Source organism: Carassius carassius, chromosome 17 (assembly GCF_963082965.1).
Source record: "Carassius carassius chromosome 17, fCarCar2.1, whole genome shotgun sequence".
NCBI classification, from domain to species: Eukaryota; Metazoa; Chordata; class Actinopteri; order Cypriniformes; family Cyprinidae; genus Carassius; species Carassius carassius.
In genome coordinates, this window is record NC_081771.1 from 6,608,493 (window position 1) to 6,629,303 (window position 20,811).

At 36.2% G+C, this 20,811-nt stretch overlaps 4 protein-coding genes across 6 annotated transcripts; 1 reads left to right on the forward strand and 3 right to left on the reverse strand.

Annotated features, from left to right (window-relative positions):
* Positions 1 to 488: 488 nt before the first annotated feature.
* cenps (centromere protein S) lies at positions 489 to 2,066 on the reverse strand. The gene is made up of 5 exons (XM_059570598.1): positions 1,902 to 2,066; positions 1,615 to 1,738; positions 1,496 to 1,529; positions 1,326 to 1,392; positions 489 to 850 (listed from the first exon to the last, which is right to left on the reverse strand). Exons 1-5 carry the CDS (start codon positions 1,926 to 1,928, stop codon positions 716 to 718), a joined length of 387 nt encoding a protein of 128 aa, XP_059426581.1. The 5' UTR covers positions 1,929 to 2,066; the 3' UTR covers positions 489 to 715.
* A 305-nt stretch (positions 2,067 to 2,371) lies between these two features.
* Positions 2,372 to 3,576, reverse strand: rbp7b (retinol binding protein 7b, cellular). Its single transcript, XM_059570597.1, has 4 exons — positions 3,386 to 3,576; positions 3,016 to 3,194; positions 2,791 to 2,892; positions 2,372 to 2,692 (listed from the first exon to the last, which is right to left on the reverse strand). Exons 1-4 carry the CDS (start codon positions 3,456 to 3,458, stop codon positions 2,639 to 2,641), a joined length of 408 nt encoding a protein of 135 aa, XP_059426580.1. The 5' UTR covers positions 3,459 to 3,576; the 3' UTR covers positions 2,372 to 2,638.
* Positions 3,577 to 4,405: 829 nt separating this feature from the next.
* Positions 4,406 to 10,564, forward strand: LOC132160882 (uncharacterized). 3 transcript variants are annotated; one of them, XM_059570601.1, is made up of 8 exons: positions 4,406 to 4,699; positions 4,828 to 4,965; positions 5,123 to 5,185; positions 5,282 to 5,361; positions 5,458 to 5,588; positions 5,659 to 5,725; positions 5,814 to 5,943; positions 10,428 to 10,564. In XM_059570601.1, exons 2-7 carry the CDS (start codon positions 4,868 to 4,870, stop codon positions 5,894 to 5,896), a joined length of 522 nt encoding a protein of 173 aa, XP_059426584.1. In that variant the 5' UTR covers positions 4,406 to 4,699; positions 4,828 to 4,867; the 3' UTR covers positions 5,897 to 5,943; positions 10,428 to 10,564. The 3 variants fall into 3 exon arrangements, with proteins under 3 accessions (XP_059426584.1, XP_059426583.1, XP_059426585.1); XM_059570600.1 differs by having other exon boundaries at positions 4,406 to 4,965; XM_059570602.1 differs by lacking the exons at positions 5,659 to 5,725; positions 5,814 to 5,943 and having other exon boundaries at positions 4,406 to 4,965; positions 10,428 to 10,525.
* h6pd (hexose-6-phosphate dehydrogenase (glucose 1-dehydrogenase)) lies at positions 7,955 to 11,027 on the reverse strand. The gene is made up of 4 exons (XM_059570599.1): positions 10,380 to 11,027; positions 9,889 to 10,006; positions 9,523 to 9,792; positions 7,955 to 9,421 (listed from the first exon to the last, which is right to left on the reverse strand). Exons 1-4 carry the CDS (start codon positions 11,025 to 11,027, stop codon positions 8,082 to 8,084), a joined length of 2,376 nt encoding a protein of 791 aa, XP_059426582.1. The 3' UTR covers positions 7,955 to 8,081.
* Positions 11,028 to 20,811: the final 9,784 nt, after the last annotated feature.

Genomic DNA, 20,811 nt, shown 5'->3' on the forward strand with positions numbered 1-20,811 from the left:
TGTCTGTGGAGTTTCCTTCTAGATAACGTCGCTCAGTGTTTTCAAAAGGCATTTTATATGACTTGTCAAATGAAGGGAGTGCTTCAATAAAACTAATTTAAATAGATTGCTGTTCTCATACTGGTTTGTCACATGATGTTTGTAAGCAAATGCTACCCAACTAATTGAATTCACACATTTAGGGGCCTGGAATATGGCTGGCCGCAACTGAACCCCAGGCGGGAAGTCCGTTTTGGGGATGGAGGAAGATGGAGGATGCTGTGGTTCTGCATCTCTGGTAACAGCCATGGACATGGTAGATCCTAGCAGAATTTAATCGATGCTTCAGGATGAGCGCTTTTCTCAGAACCGTTCAAGCCCAATACATTTGAATCTATATTAGGCTTGATCTATTTTCGACAAAGCAGCTCATCGTGTTAAAATGCAGCCATATGCAGTTTAAAGTCTTCTTCTTTTCAGGTCTTGTTTTTAAAATGTATGATTTAAAAATCTGTATTGTTTCATAGAGCTTCGTATTCCCAACATAGAGATGTTTACAGAATTCTTTATTACAATAAAACACAAATGAACCCATGTTTGAGTAAAAACAATTATTGGTGTTTAGTATTGAATGTGATTTATTTACAAATACATGCACAGCTATTTTATTACTACATGCAATAACCAAGTACTTTCTAAAACTCAAATTTCAATAATGTGGATTTGTTTATTTCATTCAGTCTTCAAGCTCATTTTCCTCCTCGGCTTCCATGTCTTTACTCTTCCTCTTGGCAGCATTCTTCTTCCTCTTCTCTTTCAGTTCCTGGTTGTTCAAAGCCAGTTCTTCACTTTTCTGCTGAATGTAGTTGTACTGTGAAGGTATAGAAAGAGTACAATGTTTTTCACTCATTTTGTTATAACTGTTAAATCGAAAAGCATTTAAACAAATGCCAAATTTTCCTTGTATCTTATATTTAATTTTATATTGTTTTATATATATAAAATAATGTAGTTACACATAACTTTTAAAAAGTTTATAAAGTTAATATTTTCATTGACAATTACAACACATCAACACTTATGAACATTTTATATTTATATACTTGGGTTTTGTTTAATTTTTTTTTTTTTTTCTCAGTATTCTTGTGATTTGTATGATTTTTTTTCTTTCCAATTTTCTATGACAAGACCTCTGAACACAATTACCTTAATTGTAATATATATATATATATATATATATATATATATATATATGGGTGGGGTTTGCACATGGATTGCAAAACCATGTTTAAACCTGCTTTTATACAGTCTATGGTTTTAACATTTGATTTCTTTAATCATCCTACCAGTGCAGTGGTCCTCCTCGCTGTCAGCTTCACATCATCCACTGATACTGTGTGTCGTTTAGCATGCCTGTAAACATTGTAGAGAACCATCAGTGAAACAACAAAAAAAGCATCTTCGTTAACGTGGTTAATTCCTGAGGAGAAACTACTTTTAATGGGGTGAAGTTTACCTCGCAAACGCTTCCAAGTCCTTGGCAAATATATCTAGAGGAAAGACAGAGGAGCGTGAATAAATATCGTTCAATCGCTTCTTGTCACATTCATGGCACAAAGTTAAACCCAATCTTACCGCACTGTCTGAACGCAGTCTCTGCGATAGCTGCTATTGTCTGTTTAGTGATCTGTTTCTCGCAGTCTGCGGCGATATCTTGACAGAGACGACCGACAGTGTAGTGCACAGCAGCTTTAAGCCTCTAAAAGCATATGAAAACTGGCAATGTGAGAGAAAAACTCGAAAACTTCTTTATAACGTGTATATATATATATATATATATATATATATATATATATATATATATATATATATATATATATATATATTGTGCATTAGCTGGTAATTAAGATTAATGTTATAACCTGTTTTTGTGCCTCGTCCTCATCCATTTTCAGTAGGTGAACAAGCTGAGGCTCAACTCTGCTTTTTTTTAGTCATTACAAAAATGGCGCGAATTGCGCTGCTTCGTTTCTTCTCGTTGTAGTGATGGCGTCAGTGTTTATTACAGCCATGTCAGCGCCCCCTAATGATGTGGCGCGAATGTCAGTCAAGATAAAGAATGTAGAAATTAACACGTTTCTTTCATAAAAAGTTCTTCAGTATATGATAATTTCATACGAGGAAATTACAAGTCAATATTTCTGTTAGTTGCTTCCTTCAAAGTAAAACGTTTGGTACGGTCTCAGTCTCCCATACCTAAAATTTCTTTAGATCTTTAAATCAAAAAGAAAAAAAGCTTCATGCGTTACAAGACAACATAACATCAGCCTTTTGATCTCATGCAACAATTAGGCTAATAGCTGTAGCACTTATAATAAATGCATCAAATGTATTCCATTTTCTGTGGTATTTTTTTATTGAAACAATTTTTATTTAATTGAGACAGTTGTTGCCACAAATAAGAAAAGTGACAGATTTTTGACTCCTCACAACACATATTTTGAAGACACACTTGCTTTCCTATTGAATCTAGGCCTACTGTAGGTTGATAAGTAAGCTCTCCCCAGTTTTATAATGTTATGTTTGCTTGATTGAGAACTGAAATAATATGTTGGTATTCTTCAATAAACACGCTAGAATTTCAGTTAAGCACAATTGTTCAAGCAGTTCTTTTGTAGGTTTGCTTGCAGATCTGATCCTCACATCTAAGTTCCTTTAAGAAAAAAAAGTTTAAGTTATTTTTTATGTGGTATTTTTATACATTTTATTTGAAAATTACAATTACTATTCGAAGGCCTATGTTTGACTCACAAGGTAAAGAGTGTCTCCCTCCATCCAGTGAGTCCATCCTCTGTTCTTCTTTTCTCCTTTCTGCACACACACAAGTTTGTCGTTGTCCCAGTTGACTGTTGTCTGTAGAAAAGAAATTGCATTATTTCTCAATTCTGCCTCAGAAAACTCTTGACTATGACCACACACCATCTCACTGCCACTCTCTCTTGTGACTGAATGTGAGAGTGTGTGTATGTTTTTAACCTGGCATTTTCTGTTGTCCAGTCCTTTGGTGATTTCCTCGAATTCTTCACCGATTTTAAATGAACAGGAGTAGTTTCGGAAAGTTGTAAAAGTTTTAATGACGAAAGAGTCTCCGTCTTGCTCAAAAACTTTTTGTGGCTTTAGCATCCTCGCCACCTTTCGAGTGGCGAAATCAATTCCTGTATTACATATATTACATTGCAGAAGGTTAGACTCATATTCTTAGTAAATACTTTCACAATGTTTAAAATTTTTTTATATAGATATTTAAAATCTAAAAAGTAAAATGCCTGCTATACATATGTGTGTGTGAAATACCTAATATATAAAATATGAAAACCCTGAGAGAGGCAATAAAATATATACTCACCAAGAGCCAGCATGTAAGCTTCAAAGTTTTGATTGTCCACCATGTCCCAGGTTCCAGTGTAGTATGCAGGCATGCTTGATGTTGATCCTGAAGCGTTTCTGGAGTGTTTGAACCTAGAAGCTGGAATTTAAAGGTTCATGTGTGGAAATGAGAGAAGCAGATGTGCTGTGTTGTATTTCACAGCAGGTCTGTGTGTAGTAATCTGGGGCAGGGGTGATTGATTCCTACACAAAAGCTATTTTAGAGGCTTGGTCAGAGGGGTTGTACTCTGAGGCGGAACTTCACTTTTACACACTAATTGCGTATGTGTCCCGTGGGAACTTAAAGAGAACAATGTAATTCGAAAGACACATGTTGCTTTGGCAGTGGATTGAACTTGTACAACAGTTTGGCAAAAATTAAGCAATATCAGAGATGCCCAGTAGGTTTGAGGTCGTTTCATTATCTTTCATTAACAATGTGGCATGGCGATGGCTTTAAAGAATGTCTGAGGCATGTCAACACCGGTTGGTGGTTTTCCTCTCTTTTTCTATTTTCTAAGAAGCCAGGTAGATTACTTTCTTTCAAAATGCCGTGGAAATGACAGGCATGTTTTCTTGACCCTCTGTTCTGGGAGATGAGGTTATTCTTGAGGCTACATTGAGCTGGGTTTTGTAATTTATCCATTGTAAGTTCACACTGAAAATTGGGCAGTGGGCAGTGAAGATTCAAAATGAATAAAAAACACTGAAAGTCTTCTGTGATCAGCAGACTAAAATCAAAATGACCAAAAGTCATTATATTCTGAAAAGATGGGTTTCTAATAATAGTACAATTATAATATGTTATGAAAAAGTAAGGATTTAAAGTGTGAAATAAGGTTTATTCGTTGTGGTGCTTCATGTAAAAAAAAAAATGTAATGAAAACAAAGATTATTGGAATACTTTTTACAATTAAAAAATTATATATTAATATAAAATTATATTATTATATAAAAATTATATATGTGTGTGTGTGTGTGTGTGTGTGTATTATTGTGAAATTTACTAGTAAGTTATTCTGAGTGAAAATTGTTCTAAAGTAATCCTACACCGATTTTTTTTTCTTCAGTGTATACGCATTTTATTATACGTCAACACTGAGTTTAACACAATATGCTGATCACTGCTTTAAACCTGTTTATACATAAACACGACTCTGATCCAGAATTTGAAATCTCTAAAACTATACTCAGACAAACCACTAGAGGGTATCATTTGATATTATCCAACCGATGATCTCGGTTCTCCTCAGAGCTAACAACCTGCTGTGCTGACTAGCATCACACCTCTAAGGTAAATCCTCTAATTATTCTATGAATTGTCTTCCCTCAGACTTCTCAGACTTATTTCACTATGCAAATACTAAATAAATTCAGTAAGATGCGATTTAAGATCATTTAAAAAAGAATCTTGAATTATAGATGTAGCCTACATCTTGCTGATAAAAGTGTATTCTGCTGAATGGCTCATCTGAGTGACGGTACAATGCTTCACCAATTCTTTGTTCATGCAGCTTTTCAGACCAGCAGGGGGCTTCCAAGACATCAAACGTTAAAATGGTAAGGTAACAACATATCTATCTATCTATCTATCTATCTATCTATAGGAAGTACTAATCAGATGCTAAACACTATTTTGTTTTATTTATCTGTTGTTGTAAAGCTCGAGTGTGATGCATATAACATAAAAATGTTAAAATCAATATCTGTCTGGCAGTCAGATTGTTCTTTTCATCTTTGTGGTGATTTTCCTGGCACCACAGTTTTATGTTTTGTCAAGGTAAGTGAGCTATATAACGTTTCGCAGATAAAAGTGCTAACATGCGCATTCTTGTTATCATGTGATATCTATTATTCTGCAGTAATGTTTTCACAGGCCAAAAACGTCTCGTTATTGTGAAAAGCCACTCTTAAACAATCTCATAGCCTTCATTGTGTTTTCCTTCTTAGCAACAGGTAATCTGATTTTGATATTTATTATTATTTTTTGCATGTATTTGTCTGCTTTCCAATTTAAAATACTACTTATCAACCCTTCTCACCCCACTGAAGGTTTGGCTGTAGCGCTTACACTCACGGACCCAGTTCCCAAGAGTATCAGGGTAGCTTTTCACTCATTTGGGCTTTTCACATTTATCCAGGGACTCTGTACAGTCATTCTTACCCTGTCGGCACCTCAGTGTGTAAGTATAATTTATGGTAATATGATTTTACGTTCAAAAATGAATTTATGTCACTTTTTGCTTTTCTCAGGCAAAAACCACCACAGAATTATACATATTTTCTTTGGTAGTCTCTTGGGCTTGCATACTTTCAACAGGTAAAATTATATACAGGTACTTGGTTTTTGGTCCATTCCAATTCTAGCGTAATAAGTGTAGAAAAAATAACTGTTCTTGTGCCTCCAGCTTTCTTTCTGGTTAGAGGAGGTCTTTGCCTGATCCACATACTGTTTCCTCATTGGTTAAGAGATACGTGCCTCTGGGGTTGAAAATAAGCCATGGCTGCAGTATGGCCTTCTACTGACACTCAATACAGGTGCATCTATTATTAACATGGTTTCAGTGGTTTTTCAGACAGTTGTGAGGCACCTTTGCACTAATATTACAGTGTAAGGGAGAAGAAATTTTCCCTTTGTGTTTTGAATTTTTGTAAAAACTATATATAAACATACTGAGTTTGTAGTTTACGTGGTTGGGTCATATTTGGAAAGAGGAAAATAAAAACAATAATATATTTTATTGCTATGTAGTAAAACCACTGCAAAATATAAAATGATGTATATGATTCCATGTAATACAGCTGAATACCATAACAAAAGTTCATTAAAACATATAATGGAAAAGCAATACACTTTATTCAAAAGTGTCAATACAAATGTTAAACCAGTCAGAAAGGCACATACTTTGTTGAAATACACACAATATGATCTCAACAATGTTAAACATTTACTATTTATAGGCACCTTAAAAACAGGAATCTATTTGTGTAAATTGACTTTAATATGTGTGCATTTCTTTGAATGTTTTATTAACATTTTCACATTAGATGATTTAGATCCCTGTGGAATGTAATGCTGTTTGGCTTCACAAAAAAAAGTTAAATCGGTGGTTATGAATCAGATGATACTGTCCAGCTGTTCAGAAACAACTCCTGCAGTGTTTCATAAAGCATGCAAAGTTGACTAACATGTGCTTCTTAGATTTTAAACAACAAAGTATAAAAAGAGACTTTACATTCATGTATAGATATAAAACTATTGTAAGGTGGTGTTGTGACTTTTCAAATGCTCAACACATAATGAACCTTTGTTTTCTGAGGTATGACAAAAATCTTTGACACTAATACATTTTCAACAATGTAGTTCTGGAATGGTTTCATCTATAAGGCCAACAATAGAAACTTAATTCAGTCTAAAGATGAAACTAAAAACAATGGTGTCCTAAAAACACTGGCAATGCAATCTTAGGCAAGTTGTGTGTACATGTTTTATTAGTATTACTTAACCCGAGGTTTGTGATTATGTCTAGAACAGGATTTTACCATTTAATTTAAGTCTTTCAATAAAGAAGGGGGGAAATAAACCAAATACATCTTGTTAGTTTCCTCTGAAAAACAAAGAGTTGGTTCTTCATCTCAATTTTATCTTGGCAGTCTGATGAATAATTGCAGCTATGTAAAAAGTAAAAAAGTCAAATTACAGAGTATTCAAATATATGTTTTATCTGATCACTGCTTGGTCACAAAAGTGGAAAGAGTGCTCGATATGGAATTAAAATTTTCATACGTATCTTCTTAACTGCTTCTCAACCATCTGATCTTGTGAAATAAGTATTTCAGTAGCATTATAAGATTAATTAGTTTGAAAAGTTATTGTAAGCTACTAAAGTTCCTGAGATTTGAAGTTGTCAGTTTTTTATAATGCAATGATTCTGTAGCACAGTTAAATTTCAAAATCCTTATCACAGCATAAAACTAACTCTCACACATACAGTACAGACCAAAAGTTTGGACACAACTTTTCATTCAAAGAGTTTTCTTTATTTTCATGACTATGAAAATTGTAGATTCACACTGAAGGCATCAAAACTATGAATTAACACATGTGGAATTATATATGGAATTATATACAGATCAAAAAAGTGTGAAACAACTGAAAATATGTCATATTCTAGGTTCTTCAAAAAAGCCACCTTTTGCTTTGATTACTGCTTTGTACACTCTTGGCATTCTCTTGATGAGCTTCAAGAAGTAGTCACCTGAAATGGTCTTCCAACAGTCTTGAAGGAGTTCCCAGAGAGATGCTTAGCACTTGTTGGCCCTTTTGCCTTCTGTCTGCGGTCCAGCTCACCCCTAAACCATCTCGATTGGGTTCAGGTCCGGTGACTGTGGAGGCCAGGTCATCTGGCGCAGCACCCCATTACTCTCCTTCTTGGTCAAATAGTCCTTGATGCCTTCAGTCTGACTCTACAATTTTCATAGTCATGAAAATAAAGAAAACTCTTTGAATGAGAAGGTGTGTCCAAACTTTTGGTCTGTACTGTATCACACCTCGGTTGGTGTGAAAATTACACTTCAATTTATACTCTTCAATCATTCACAATACAGCATTCAATTTGAGCTATAAGCCCTGGCGGGTGGCTTCACTGACCAGTTTGTACTGGTCTTTAGACCATTTATCCTAACAATGCATCATAGTCGATGTACCATATAAGAGTACCGGTTTTCGGCTGTACTTTGGTAATGGGATACTTGGATGATTCGCCCTTAATTCGGCTGAGTTGACTGACAAGTTCGTGCTTGCTCTTGCCCATAATTAAAACACCTACCCTTCGAGCCCTATTGATAGCTGTGAATGTGAGACTCATCCTCTGATGTGGTTTAATGGGGCTTTCTGTCAAAATAACCAACCGTTCCTCATCATTTTCCAATTTGGTGTCCTGGAATAATGAGGCAGTGTGGCCGTCTTGGCCTACGCCGAGCAGGATGTAGTGGAAACTGGAGCCGTTGACATGTTTATTGATTTCCTTCTCATATAATGCCGGTCCACCATCCTCTTCTACACATAACCGTTGGGTGAGATGCACAGGCATGGGGTGGATGTTGAAGTAGGGTATGTGGATATGCTGAAGCAGGAGATCGTGAATGGACCGAAAGTTGGAGCCTGTTTCTGTATGTGGCACACAACGCTCGTCCACTTGCCATATGTGAGTGTTGTGCCACGGAAAGGTGTAGAGGTTCAGGGCCAGTGCATGAAGCAGTGCCACTGGGCTGGAACCACCAGAAAACGCCAGGTGAAACTGACCTTCTTCATTAATGGCCTCCTCTGCAGCCAGGAGAAGATCAGAAGCCAAGCGCTCCACCAGTTCCTGTGCCCAGGCAGATACCATTTCAGAACTACGGTACTTCCCTTGCATCACCTGGAAGTTGTCTTCGGCACTGGGGTTGATAATGTTGACCACGGCTTCATGGCTAAAAGCAACCTGATGGCCCTGCAGCTGAAAGTTCAACAGGTTTCCATTAGCTTCACCACCTGGATACACCCGTGGAAAGACCCGACTCAGACCTTCGAGGAGGGGAGTCCAAAATGCCCAAGAAGCATGGAGTCCCTCTGCACTAATAAAGCTGTCCTTGCGTCCCAAGAAGACATGTGAGATCAGCTCACAATAAGCCTCTCTGGGTGTGACCGGTGACTGGATGTAATAGTCACTAAGTGGTAACCCCAGGACATTCACATCTTTGTATTCTGTGACCTCCTTCCAGTCACCGCTGCTTACCAGTTCGGGCTTGAACAGGTTCTTGCTGACAAGAATCGCAGGGTACTGCAGGTTTCCGTGACCCAGATAAAATATGATCTGTTTGGATTTGCACTGAACATTGTTGGGATCCTGGATGCAAAATACATCATTTTTGAAAAGCACACGAGCATAAGAAACCCGTTCATCAAGTGCCTTGCCTGAGGTCATAAATATGGGGATACCCTCATATTGAGCATTGTTGACATTAATGACCACACCTGTAAAGACAATTATTGTCCACATAAGCATGGCTAGACTGATTTTGCTTTAAGCATTTTTCATTTTTTAATTATGTTTGCAACAAAGCTCTTCTACTCACCAGCAAATGTGGGGGTTAAGCTGAAGTAGTCCTTAGTTTTATTTAGCTCTTCCTGAACCTCTCCATTGTAAGCTTGGTACTGACCTACAACCGCATTACTGTTATCTACATGTTGAAGGGAAGCCAAGAAATTAAGCTTGTTTTGTAGTATCTCCATGCTGTTGGACAGGTTTGCAGGAAGGTTCATCAACATAAGGGTCATGACCTCTGTGAGGTGGTTTTGGAGCACGTCTCTGATGACGCCGTATTGATCATAAAACTGAATCCGGCCTGTAAATGAATGATAGATAATCAAGTGCTGAAGTAATCATTAAGAAGATACGTGGAGAAAAACTTTCATTTTCTGAGCCACTAAAACACCAGTACCTTTGGCATCCAGGGTTTCCTTCAATACAATTTCTATTTGTTGGATATGGTGCTTGTTCCAGATAGGGTCCAGAAGTTTCTTATTCTCTTTCCTAAATGGCAGTATTTTAGAGACAACCTTTGGGACGAGAAAAAAAAATGTGTGTGTATATATATATATATATATATATATATATATATATATATATATATATATATATATATATATATATATTAGGCTCATGTAGATCCTGTTATTTATGTAAAAGTACACTATAAAAAACATGTTATTTTGAAAGAATTGAATACTTAATACATAAAGGATGTTATAAAAGATTTCTGTTTCAAGTAAATTATTTTCTTTTGCATTTCATAATATTAGTGGTTTTTACTGTATTTTGATTAAATACATTGACCTTTGGTGAGCATAAGAGACTATTTTCAAAAACATAAAAGTCTTATCAATGCCAAACTTTTGAACAATAGTTTATGTTAATGAAATAAGATTGTACCTGCTTCCCTAAATAGTGGTCAATCCTGTACATCTCATTTTCTTTCAGCTGGCCTGACAGTTTTTTGTCAAGGGCCTGAGCACTGTAAAGGTCGTGACCAAAGGGCTTCTCCAGTACCACCCTGAGCCATGCGTCAGATGGGGGATGGCAGGTGTTGTTAATCTTCTCTGCAATGTCTGCATACGTGAAAGCTGGAACAGACAGGTAGAAGAGCCTCCCTTCTTCAACCATATCCTCCTGTTCTAGCTGCTGCTTGATCTGCTGGCTGAGCTTCTCATAGTCCTCAGTAGTCTTCAGCTGGTGATATTTGGAAAGATGCAGGAACTGGTCTTTGACCAAAGTACAGCGCTCTGCCGTGAGCTCAAGAGGACAAGCCAACTCCTTCAAGATCCCAAACAGCAGTGGTGTCCCCTTCTCGGTTGGCGAAAGGCCCCCACCGTAAAATGAGAAGGTGTGTCCTTTGCCTACCTGGTCAGCATAGAGCTGGAAAAAGCCTTGCCACAGGTACTTCCTGGCCAAGTCACCTGTTCCACCCACAACTACCACAGTCACATGCCCAAGTCTCTTCTTAGTCTCATGATTATCTGTGTGGCCTCTCTGCCAGCATATGATGGCCATTAGCAGCAGCTCCCATTTTATCCTAAGCATTGTAATATCACACACCCACCCTTTAAAAATAAATAAAAATAAAAGGATTTTAGAATATTTGTAAAATAAATAAAAAAAATCTGTTGATGTAAATTCTGAAAAGATTTCACACACATGTATAAAAAACAAAGGAAAACCAGACTATGATAACTGAGTGATTAAGCATGAACTTAAAGGAATGTATTCAGAAGCTGGATTATAATGTTTGCTTGGCTTATTGATGGCTTTATTTCTCATCTATAACTCAGTATAAAGGAAACACCTTTTGCAAACATTTGGTTGATGATTAAAAACTAGCCTCAAACCTCACATAAAGCATATGGAACTGTCAGCACTGCAATAAGATAAAACTTTAGTCATTTAATAAAATTTCAGAAGCATTTAAAGAATTGCAACTGGATTGAAAAATTTTAAGAAGTGAAAATCACTTTTTAGTGTTAGAAATTAAATAATGTTTAGGCTACATCAATATTTTAACCATTTTTTTTTTTACAAATGTTATATTAATATTAGCTGTCTGATACATTAAATATTCAGTATACTGTTTACTGTCTATGTGTAATTCAGTCCAATGTATCATCATTACAAAACTGTAAAATCACTTTGTGATGTTTCAACACAAAAACTGTTAATATACAGTAATAGTTAATGAGTCATGTCTGCAAGTCACTGTGTCTTTTAACGTACCAAAGTCCATTTTTTTTTTACTTTTCTTTCTTATTTTAAAATCACTCAGCACAATAAAATCCTATTGATTTGAGCTCATTAGGTGTGTTTATCAATTTATCGATATTAGTTTTATTGTGAAACATAGGTCTATGCAGTATGGTCTATGATAGGCCCAAGTCAATAAGAAGGTGACATAATCCACTTATACCTGGACTGATTTGGAATAATGGGTAAAAGCAATAACCATGATAATGCAAATGAGCCCCAGAACAAACGGACTACAATTACGGTAAAAGACCTGAATGAAATGAAAGGTTACACAACGCAGCCAAACAGAGAATCCAATATTTAAAGTGACTATGTCAGAGTTGAGAATTGCTGGAATCAAGCTGACATATCTTCTAGAAAACCGTCAACCAGGATGATTCTGATTTCATGAGAGTTTATGATAAGCTTGTGTGAAGGCCAAAGATAACAACAGTAAATGGAACCCTAATGCTCAGACAGAGCAAGCACTGTTTGCACATTTGGGTGTTGCAAACTTAAACATAGAGGCACTGTGTAGACTTAAAATAAATTCACAAATTCCTTGAAACACTCAAGACTATAAAATAAGCATTACAGGATGCAGTCGAGTTAAATAAACAGCTGCTGCACAGAACTCATGTAATTCAGCGCACACTCGGGTCATTTCTCCTATTCATATTATCTAGTGAACAATATAAAAAGTCATATGAACTTGTATCAAAATAAGCTTTGATCAATTCAAGCACTTACATTATTACATTTGATTAATTATAACTGACAAGACAATTAATTACGCCCCATAAAAATCATGTCACTTAACCTCATTAAGGGCTATTGTATCCAGTATATTATGGAGACCCCAAATCATTTATTTAAAATGTTCGAATTATTAATATTTATGCAATTAAATGTGACTATAAATCGCGGTTTCTGATCTGAAGTATGTTTATTGAATTTTAAAACATGAAAATACACTATCAGAGGCGGACGTGAGTATACTATCTCCACGAAGCACATAAACAGACCCTGACAGCACCAGTTCTTGCCTGTTTTTATACAGTCTATGGTTATTGCTAACTGACGCAGGCAAATAAATGCTAACATTATAAATTGTACCGTACATTTAACATCTGCAGGCAGATTGGCACATACAAAAGGACAAAGATGGGTTTGACAGAGAGAGACTGTGAGGACATACCTGATTCTCCTCTGGACAGTATGGTGGTGACAGCTCGAGCGGCGTGGTGACATTCTACAAACAAGCGTTACTAGTAGAAGGTCACGTGTTCGCGCCGCTGGTTAATCTTGTGGTTTTAAGCACAAAACATTCGAGTTAAAAAAAAAAAATACGTTGACTGAGAACACGGGGACTCAAAAACCTGTAAAGTGCTTGATGAGCAATTAAAATACCTATTAATTAAATGTAAATGTCATAATAGAGGTACATACATTAAAAACGAGCGTGTGATGTGAAACAAACAATTAAATCGATGGCATTATCTGACTGTGCCGGTTTAAAGTCCGCGTTGAGAAGCCATGAAGGTTATCTGTGCATTGGAAACGAATCCGTTTTGATACTTTGGAGATTTGGAGATACATTTTTATTATTTATTAATGAATTATCCATAATTTAGCATCGAAAATGTAAATCCACTACTGTTTGTGTTATGCAGACTATGTGTTGCCCAAAGGAGGGCGATATTTGCCAAAAGGTGCTTAGAAATTACTCCGTGTGTTATGCTGGAGGTAAATAGACTGCCACGGGTAAATTACAAGACATTTAAAAAACACAAGTCACAAACCTGCAGATAAAGGAGGTTAGGCCTTCTTGCATTTGATTTCACAACATATGGAGCAATTAGTTTTCATAAGTGTGATGTTTAAAACAATATTCTTGTCTTTGTGTACATGTGTGTATGTATTCCTCTTTTGCACATTTCATTTAGAGAGAGAAAGAGTCTTAGGCAAAGAGTATTCAAACAAGAACCATTCATCTCAGAAAACATGTAAAGTCATCCAACCTGTTTTCAAATCTGCTAATATGCACCATTAGTAGGCTATTTTAAAAGTGCAACAACAAATAAATCAACTATTACTCTGTAATGAATATTTCTGATCTATATAGGCTTACTGCTTGCAAAAAATTGTCAGAGTATGCCGACATTTGTGGATGCCCGTAAAAGAGAAAGATTTTTTGAAATCAGATGGTGTAGTAGATGACATCTACAACCAGAGGGTAATGAGGCTATGTTAACCAGTCAAACCTTGACCCCATGATCCCTAGCAGCATAACATAGCACTTGCTAATGGTGTGAGTTTGGGGTAAGGGTATTCAACCAATGGCGTTTAGGAAAGCTGTTTGAAAACAGTCTATTGTTTGGAATGAATACTAGCTTACTAAATACTGCACAGTAGTAAAGTCAAGTCATGTGCAGAGCAAAATCTGAAAATCTGCATGGTGTGCTTATTATATAAACTATTGTAGACAACATTTAAAGTGGATCAATAAAGTTCATCAAAGTTATCCTTAGACAAGTCTTACACTGGACCAGTGTCTGAAATATTATTATCATTAAATATATGTAATAATGTTGGATTCATACAAACTTTTGTTAGCCATTTGTATAGTCTTTTCATGAAAATGGTTCCATGCCATTTCAGAACAACGAGGAGCATTGCATTGGGCTTATCAGTGTATTATACCCATATGCACATGTACACTCAGCTGGGACCACACTAGTGTAGGTCTCCTAGCTGGATCACCAGTTAAGCTCAAAGTGAGAAGTAAACTGTAAACTAGGTGACAGGAGTTCCTGTTTGTGTGACAAGTGTCTCTGGTGTAGCAGGTTTGTAAGTGTGTGTGCATGTGTGTCATGCAGGAAAAACCAGGGAGCTCAGCTGTCGCCGTCTTAATGTGCAGCCAATTGGGCTACATGTCATTTGAGGGTGTGTGTGTTAGGGAGCTGGAGGTAAGGATGGATATGGCACCAGGGGGCTCATTGTGTGTAAGATCTCCCACACTTCTTACAACCGTCCATGTTCTTCCCATCACCCCCTTCCCACCGCCACCCTGCCACTTGCCTTTCTTCCTTTAGATTCAAGTGCTTTGTTCCTCCTGAAGTCCTTTGTTCTTTCTCTGGCACAACATTCCAATCAAGCTGAGCACACAAACACATGCATATGAATGTGTGCCATCCTGTTTATTGGGCCTCTTCACCAACACACAATACATTTATCATTCCTGTGTCTAAGCACTGACTAATTTAAAGCTCTGCCTGCTACTTAAGAGCTCAATGCTGCCAGATTAAAGAGTGAATGAATGCTGTTAGTTAGGCGGTGGATCAAAGAAACAGCATTTCTTTAGAAAAGACCTGAAATATTATGCTGATGTACTAATTACATGGCACTTAAACATCCTCAGCATATATTTCAAAATTATATTTCATATTATATTCCAGCATCCTACTCCCATCATAAACTGCCTTCCTACCCCATGTCTACAGGAAAGAAGAAGAAGAAAGAAAAAAAAGGACTCTAATGGACATTCGCATACATCTGCACTCTGCACTTCACTTAGCTGTGCACTATAGGCACTCTTGCACAACTGCACAATGGTCTGTGCACCAAAGACAAATGTACATATTCTAACCTATCTGTTCTGAGCCAACTCAATTGTGCTCAAGAACTTTATCCTTAAACTCTTACATTTCTTACATTCCTACAATTTCACATTTCTACCTCATTTAACACTTCTGCCTAGTTTTATCATTGTGTTCATCAAGTTTTGTATTGCCCGTTATATTTAATGTACTTTTATGTCTGATCCCTGTTGTTATGAACAGGTGTGTATACCTGTTGTGTTACTGTCTTTGCACCTTGGTCCATCAGAAACAACATTTCGTTCTTCTGTTATACTATGTGGAAGAATGAAAATAAAGCAAAGTTAAAATTGAAAACATGGTTTTCTGGAATTCTTTTTTTAATTCATGTATTCATTTGTTTATGTATTTATTTATTTTTGGTTCATCTGTTTTCAGAAATTCCTGACTCTGATTGGTCATGTATAATTGTATTACAGTTGTATGATCCAGGACTGTATTTCTGTTTTGTGATATATGTTCATGAGCCCCTTGTTGCTGAGCAGTTCAACTGCCTGCTGTTCTTCATAAAAATCCTCCAGTTCCTGCACATTCTTGAGTTTTCCAACCTTTTCTGCATATCTGAACCCTTTCTAACAGTGACTGTATAATTTTGAGAGTCATCTTTTCACACCAACAAACACACGAACGCATGCACACACACACAGATATATATTTACATTTACATTTATTCATTTAGCAGATGCTTTTATCCAAAGCGACTTACAGATGAGGACAGTGGAAGCAATCAAAAACAACAAAAAGAGCAATGATATATAAGTGCTATAACAAGTCTCAGTTAGGTTAACACAGTACACCTAGCATGGGATTTTAAATAATATAATATAAAGAAAACAGATAGAAAAAAAAAGAATAGAGCAAGCTAGTGTTAGAGGTCTTTACACATACACACACACATACAATTGCATAATTAATGAAAAGAAAATAGAATATAAAAAGATTAGAAAGGTAGTTAGATTTTTTTAAAGAATAGAATTAGAATAGTGAGTGTTAAAGTTAGAGGGTCAAATAAAAATGGAAGAGATGTGTTTTAAGCCAATTCTTGAAGATGGCTAAGGACTCAGCTGTCCGGATAGAGTTGGGGAGGTCATTCCACCAGAAGGGAACATTTAATTTAAAAGTTCGTAAAAGTGACTTTGTGCTTCTTTGGGATGGCACAATCAAGCAACGTTCACTTGCAGAACGCAAGCTTCTAGAGGGCACATAAGTCTGAAGTAACAAATTTAGGTAAATGGGTGCAGAGCCAGTGGTAGTTTTGCAGGCAAACATCAATGCCTTGAATTTTATACGAGCAGCTATTGGAAGCCAGTGCAAATTGATAAACAGAGGTATGACATGTATTCTTTTTGGCTCATTAAAAATTAATCTTGCTGCCGCGTTCTGAATTAATTGTAAAGGTTTGATAAAATTGGCTGGAAGACCTGCCAAGAGGGCATTGCAATAGTCCAGCCTGGACAGAACAAGAGCTTGAACAAGGAGTTGTGCAGCATGTTCCAAAAGAAAGGGCTTGATCTTCTTGATGTTGAATAAAGCAAATCTGCAGGATCGGACAGTTTTAGTAATGTGGTCTGAGAAAGTCAGCTGATCATCAATCATAACTCCAAGGCTTCTAGCTGTTTTTGAAGGAGTTATGGTTGATGTGCCTAACTTGATGGTGAAATTGTGATGAAACGATGCGTTTGCTGGAATCACAAGCAGTTCTGTCTTGGCAAGATTGAGTTGAAGGTGATGGTCCATCATCCAGGAAGAAATGTCTGTTAGACAAGCTGAGATGCGAATAGCTACCATCGGATCATCAGGATGGAATGAGAGGTAGAGTTGAGTGTCATCAGCATAGCAGTGGTTTGAAAAGCCATGTTTCTGAATGACAGAACCTAAAGATGCCATGTAGACAGAGAAGAGAAGTGGTCCAAGAACTAAGCCCTGAGGCACCCCAGTAGTTAGATGTTGTGACTTGGACACCTCACCTCTCCAAGATACTTTGAAGGACCTATCTGATAGGTAAGACTCAAACCATTGTAGTGTGATTCCTGAGATGCCTTTTGCCAGTAGGGTTGATACGAGGATCTGGTGGTTAACCGTGTCAAAAGCAGCGGACAGATCAAGCAGGATAAGTACTGAATATTTGGATTCCGCTCTTGACAGTCTTAGAGCTTCAACAACTGAGAGCAAGGCAGTCTCAGTTGAATGTCCACTTCTGAAGCCAGATTGGTTGTTGTGTTGTGTCAAGGAGGTTGTTGTGTGTGAGAAATGTAGAGACTTGGTTGAACACAGCTCATTCAAGTGTTTTTGCAATGAAAGAAAGAAGGGAAACTGATCTGTAGTTCTCTAAAAGAGATGGATATAGATATATATATACGTATATACGTATATACGTACATATATTAACAACTTGTTGAAAGTTGAAAATTAAATTAAATGCTAGCTTATATATATATATATATAATGTAAATATTATACTGTATAATAATATTATTATTGGATATTGCTATTGTAAATAAAGTTTCTATTTCCCCTTCCCATTTTCAGCATCATTGCTCCAGTCTTCAGTGTCAGTCACATGATCCTTCAGAAATCATTCTAATATTTTGATTTAGTGTGTTTAAAGAAATATCTCTTATTGTCAATACTGAAAACAATTGTGCAGCTATATTTTTTTTTGAGGAGGCCGTGATACATTTCAAGATTTCAGGAAAAATTCAAGATTCTTTGATGATTAGAAAGTTTAAAAGAATAGCATTTATTTGAAATAAATCTTTTGTAACAATGTAAAAGTCTTTACAGTCGCTTTTGATTAATTTAACGCATCCTTGATCTATAAAATTATTCTTTTAATTTAACTTTTTTCTTTCTCATACATTTTTGTCATTATTTAATACCAAGTGGATGTATGAAATCACGCATTTCACACAAATATCCTAGCAGACTAAACACATTTAGTTCATCTCTTTGACATACAGTTTATTTTTGACAACCATAAAAGTATCCCAAATAATTATGGTCTTAATTTTGAACAGTGTAGACATTGTTTTATAATTTTACAAAAGTCTCTTTTTGTGAAATAAAAACAATCATGCTTACAAAATATTCTTGCATTAGCTTTATATAAAGGAAATGCCACTTGCGTTGATATTTCATATTCTCATGCAATGACATTCATAAATTTTTAAGTACATTTTACGTGGCTTAATACTTTTTAGTCACTTTATATCCAAAATGACTTACTTAACAGAAATAATTTTGTTAACTTTGCATTAATAACGTGTTAACATCTCACCATATGTCACTGGCACATATCCTGCGACAGCACTCCCTTCAGCCCCAGTAAAGGGATCAGTGTAGGATCGGGAGTGTTAACAAAGCTTTTGAGGGGCAGACAGTCTCGACGCAGCCTACAATGGAAGGCAGCCTCTGTATTTGCGTTCTTTGGTGAGAGGTGGTGACGAGGGTGACAAGAGGGAGTCGAGGGGTGGAAGAGTTGAATGACCCTGCAGCAGTGGTCCAACTGCAGATCCGTGACCCCTGGAGTAACGGGCCAACCTCCTGGCGTGAAGTGCTTTGTATTGGCGGTTGTGTGGAACAGGGTGGAGAGGTGAAGGGGGGTTGATGGGAGTGAAGCAGATAATTCAGGCCTCCTGCAACACACATGGCCCTTGAATGAAAAGGGAGCTCGGTATTGTGAGGGCATCTCAATGGCTCTAGCTCCTCATTTGTTGAAGACAAATGTCCCTCTAAACATAAGTGTCTTGTGCTTAAACACTAAAAGAGCGAAATCATTAATCATCCATTTTGTGTGGCCGAGCACTTGCTCCAAAAATTAAGAGTCGTACTTAGCATTCATAAAAGCTGGTGTGAAAAACAAAGAATTACTTTGTTAAAGCATTAATAAATGTTCCACACATAAATACACAAGGGAAAGTTATTAATAAGCAGATCACATTCAGTTTGGCCTTTGTGGCCAACTGCTTGCCATTTTTAATTGGCCTGCACTTTTTTGGACTAGTTGATATGGGAGTTTATACTACAGTGAGCTTTGTAATGGTATTATGTACAATATACCGCTAAAAATGTCAGAATGCTATTTGTGACCCTGGACCATAAAGCTGGTCATAAGTAGCAAGGTTATATTTGCAGGAATAGCCAAAAACACATTGTTTGGGTCAAAATGATCATATTAATCATATTGCCAAAAATCATATTAAGTAAAGATCATGTTTTATAAAGATATTTAAATTTACTGTAAATATATTAAAACTTAATTTGTGATCAGTAATATGCATTGCCCAGAACTTCATTTGGTCAGCTATTTAGATTTTTTTTTTTACCCGCCGATTCCAGCTTTTCAAATATTATCCTGTCCTAACAAACCATACATCAATGGAAAGCTTATTTATTCAGCTTTCAGATGATGTATAAATCTAAGTTTTGACCATTGACTGGTTTTGTGGTCCAGGGACACATTTGTCTAATATAGACAATTAACATTAATTCACAGTAACTGTATTGTATTTACTTGCATAACTATTTTCTTAATGCATTTAAAAAAAATTATATTCAGAATAGATACCTAATAGGACCTAATAGATAACCTATAATCTAGTATCTCCACAGCTGACTAATTACATTAAAAAACATATTTTGTGTAACAATTTTTTTTCTGAAATGTAATGTTTAAATTTGCAAATGATGCCCTTTTTAATCAAACATGCACTAATTTGCATACATTTCCAAAACAGAAATCAGCACATTGGATGAAGCCAGGTCCAAAATTCTTGTATCGTTTTAGTTGATCTCAGAGTCAAAGGTTTTTTTTTTGTTTTTTTTTTAGAGAGGATTTTGGTTGTTTTTACCACTCAGAAACAAAAAAACTCTAAATAAATAAGTAAATACATACATACATAAAGATGATCTTTGATCAAACACTGATGTAAAAACCTTTTTAGAAAAGAATATATATGGAAATAAAACTTTAATGTTTATATGTATGTAAGAGTGTGCTGCGTGTTGCAATTAAAATATTCAGATTCAAATAGATAAAATGCTCTAAAACGAAAACCTAAAAGTGAATTTTGGATGTTTTCTTTCCAGTAGTCTGAGACAACACGTTATGACAAGTCAAATAGCCCATAACCTCGAAACTGACCATTAAATGAAAATGCCTTTAGGTTTGGTTCAGTTGGTTTGCTGTTTTAACCTGGGGCTCTGCCAGGCATGTTTGGCAGACACATCATGTGAACATAACCCTAAAACCAGCTGACTGAGAATATTTCTTTCTTGAATCATCTTTTAGAAAGGGCTTTGGAATGGAGGGTCTGGTTGTTGCTCCGACAAATTTGAAGCACCTATATTTCTTTCTGGATTTTTAAAGTTGGTATGGGCTTAATTTTGCTCTGCAGGCATACACTGAAAAACATTTGGTGGTGAAACAA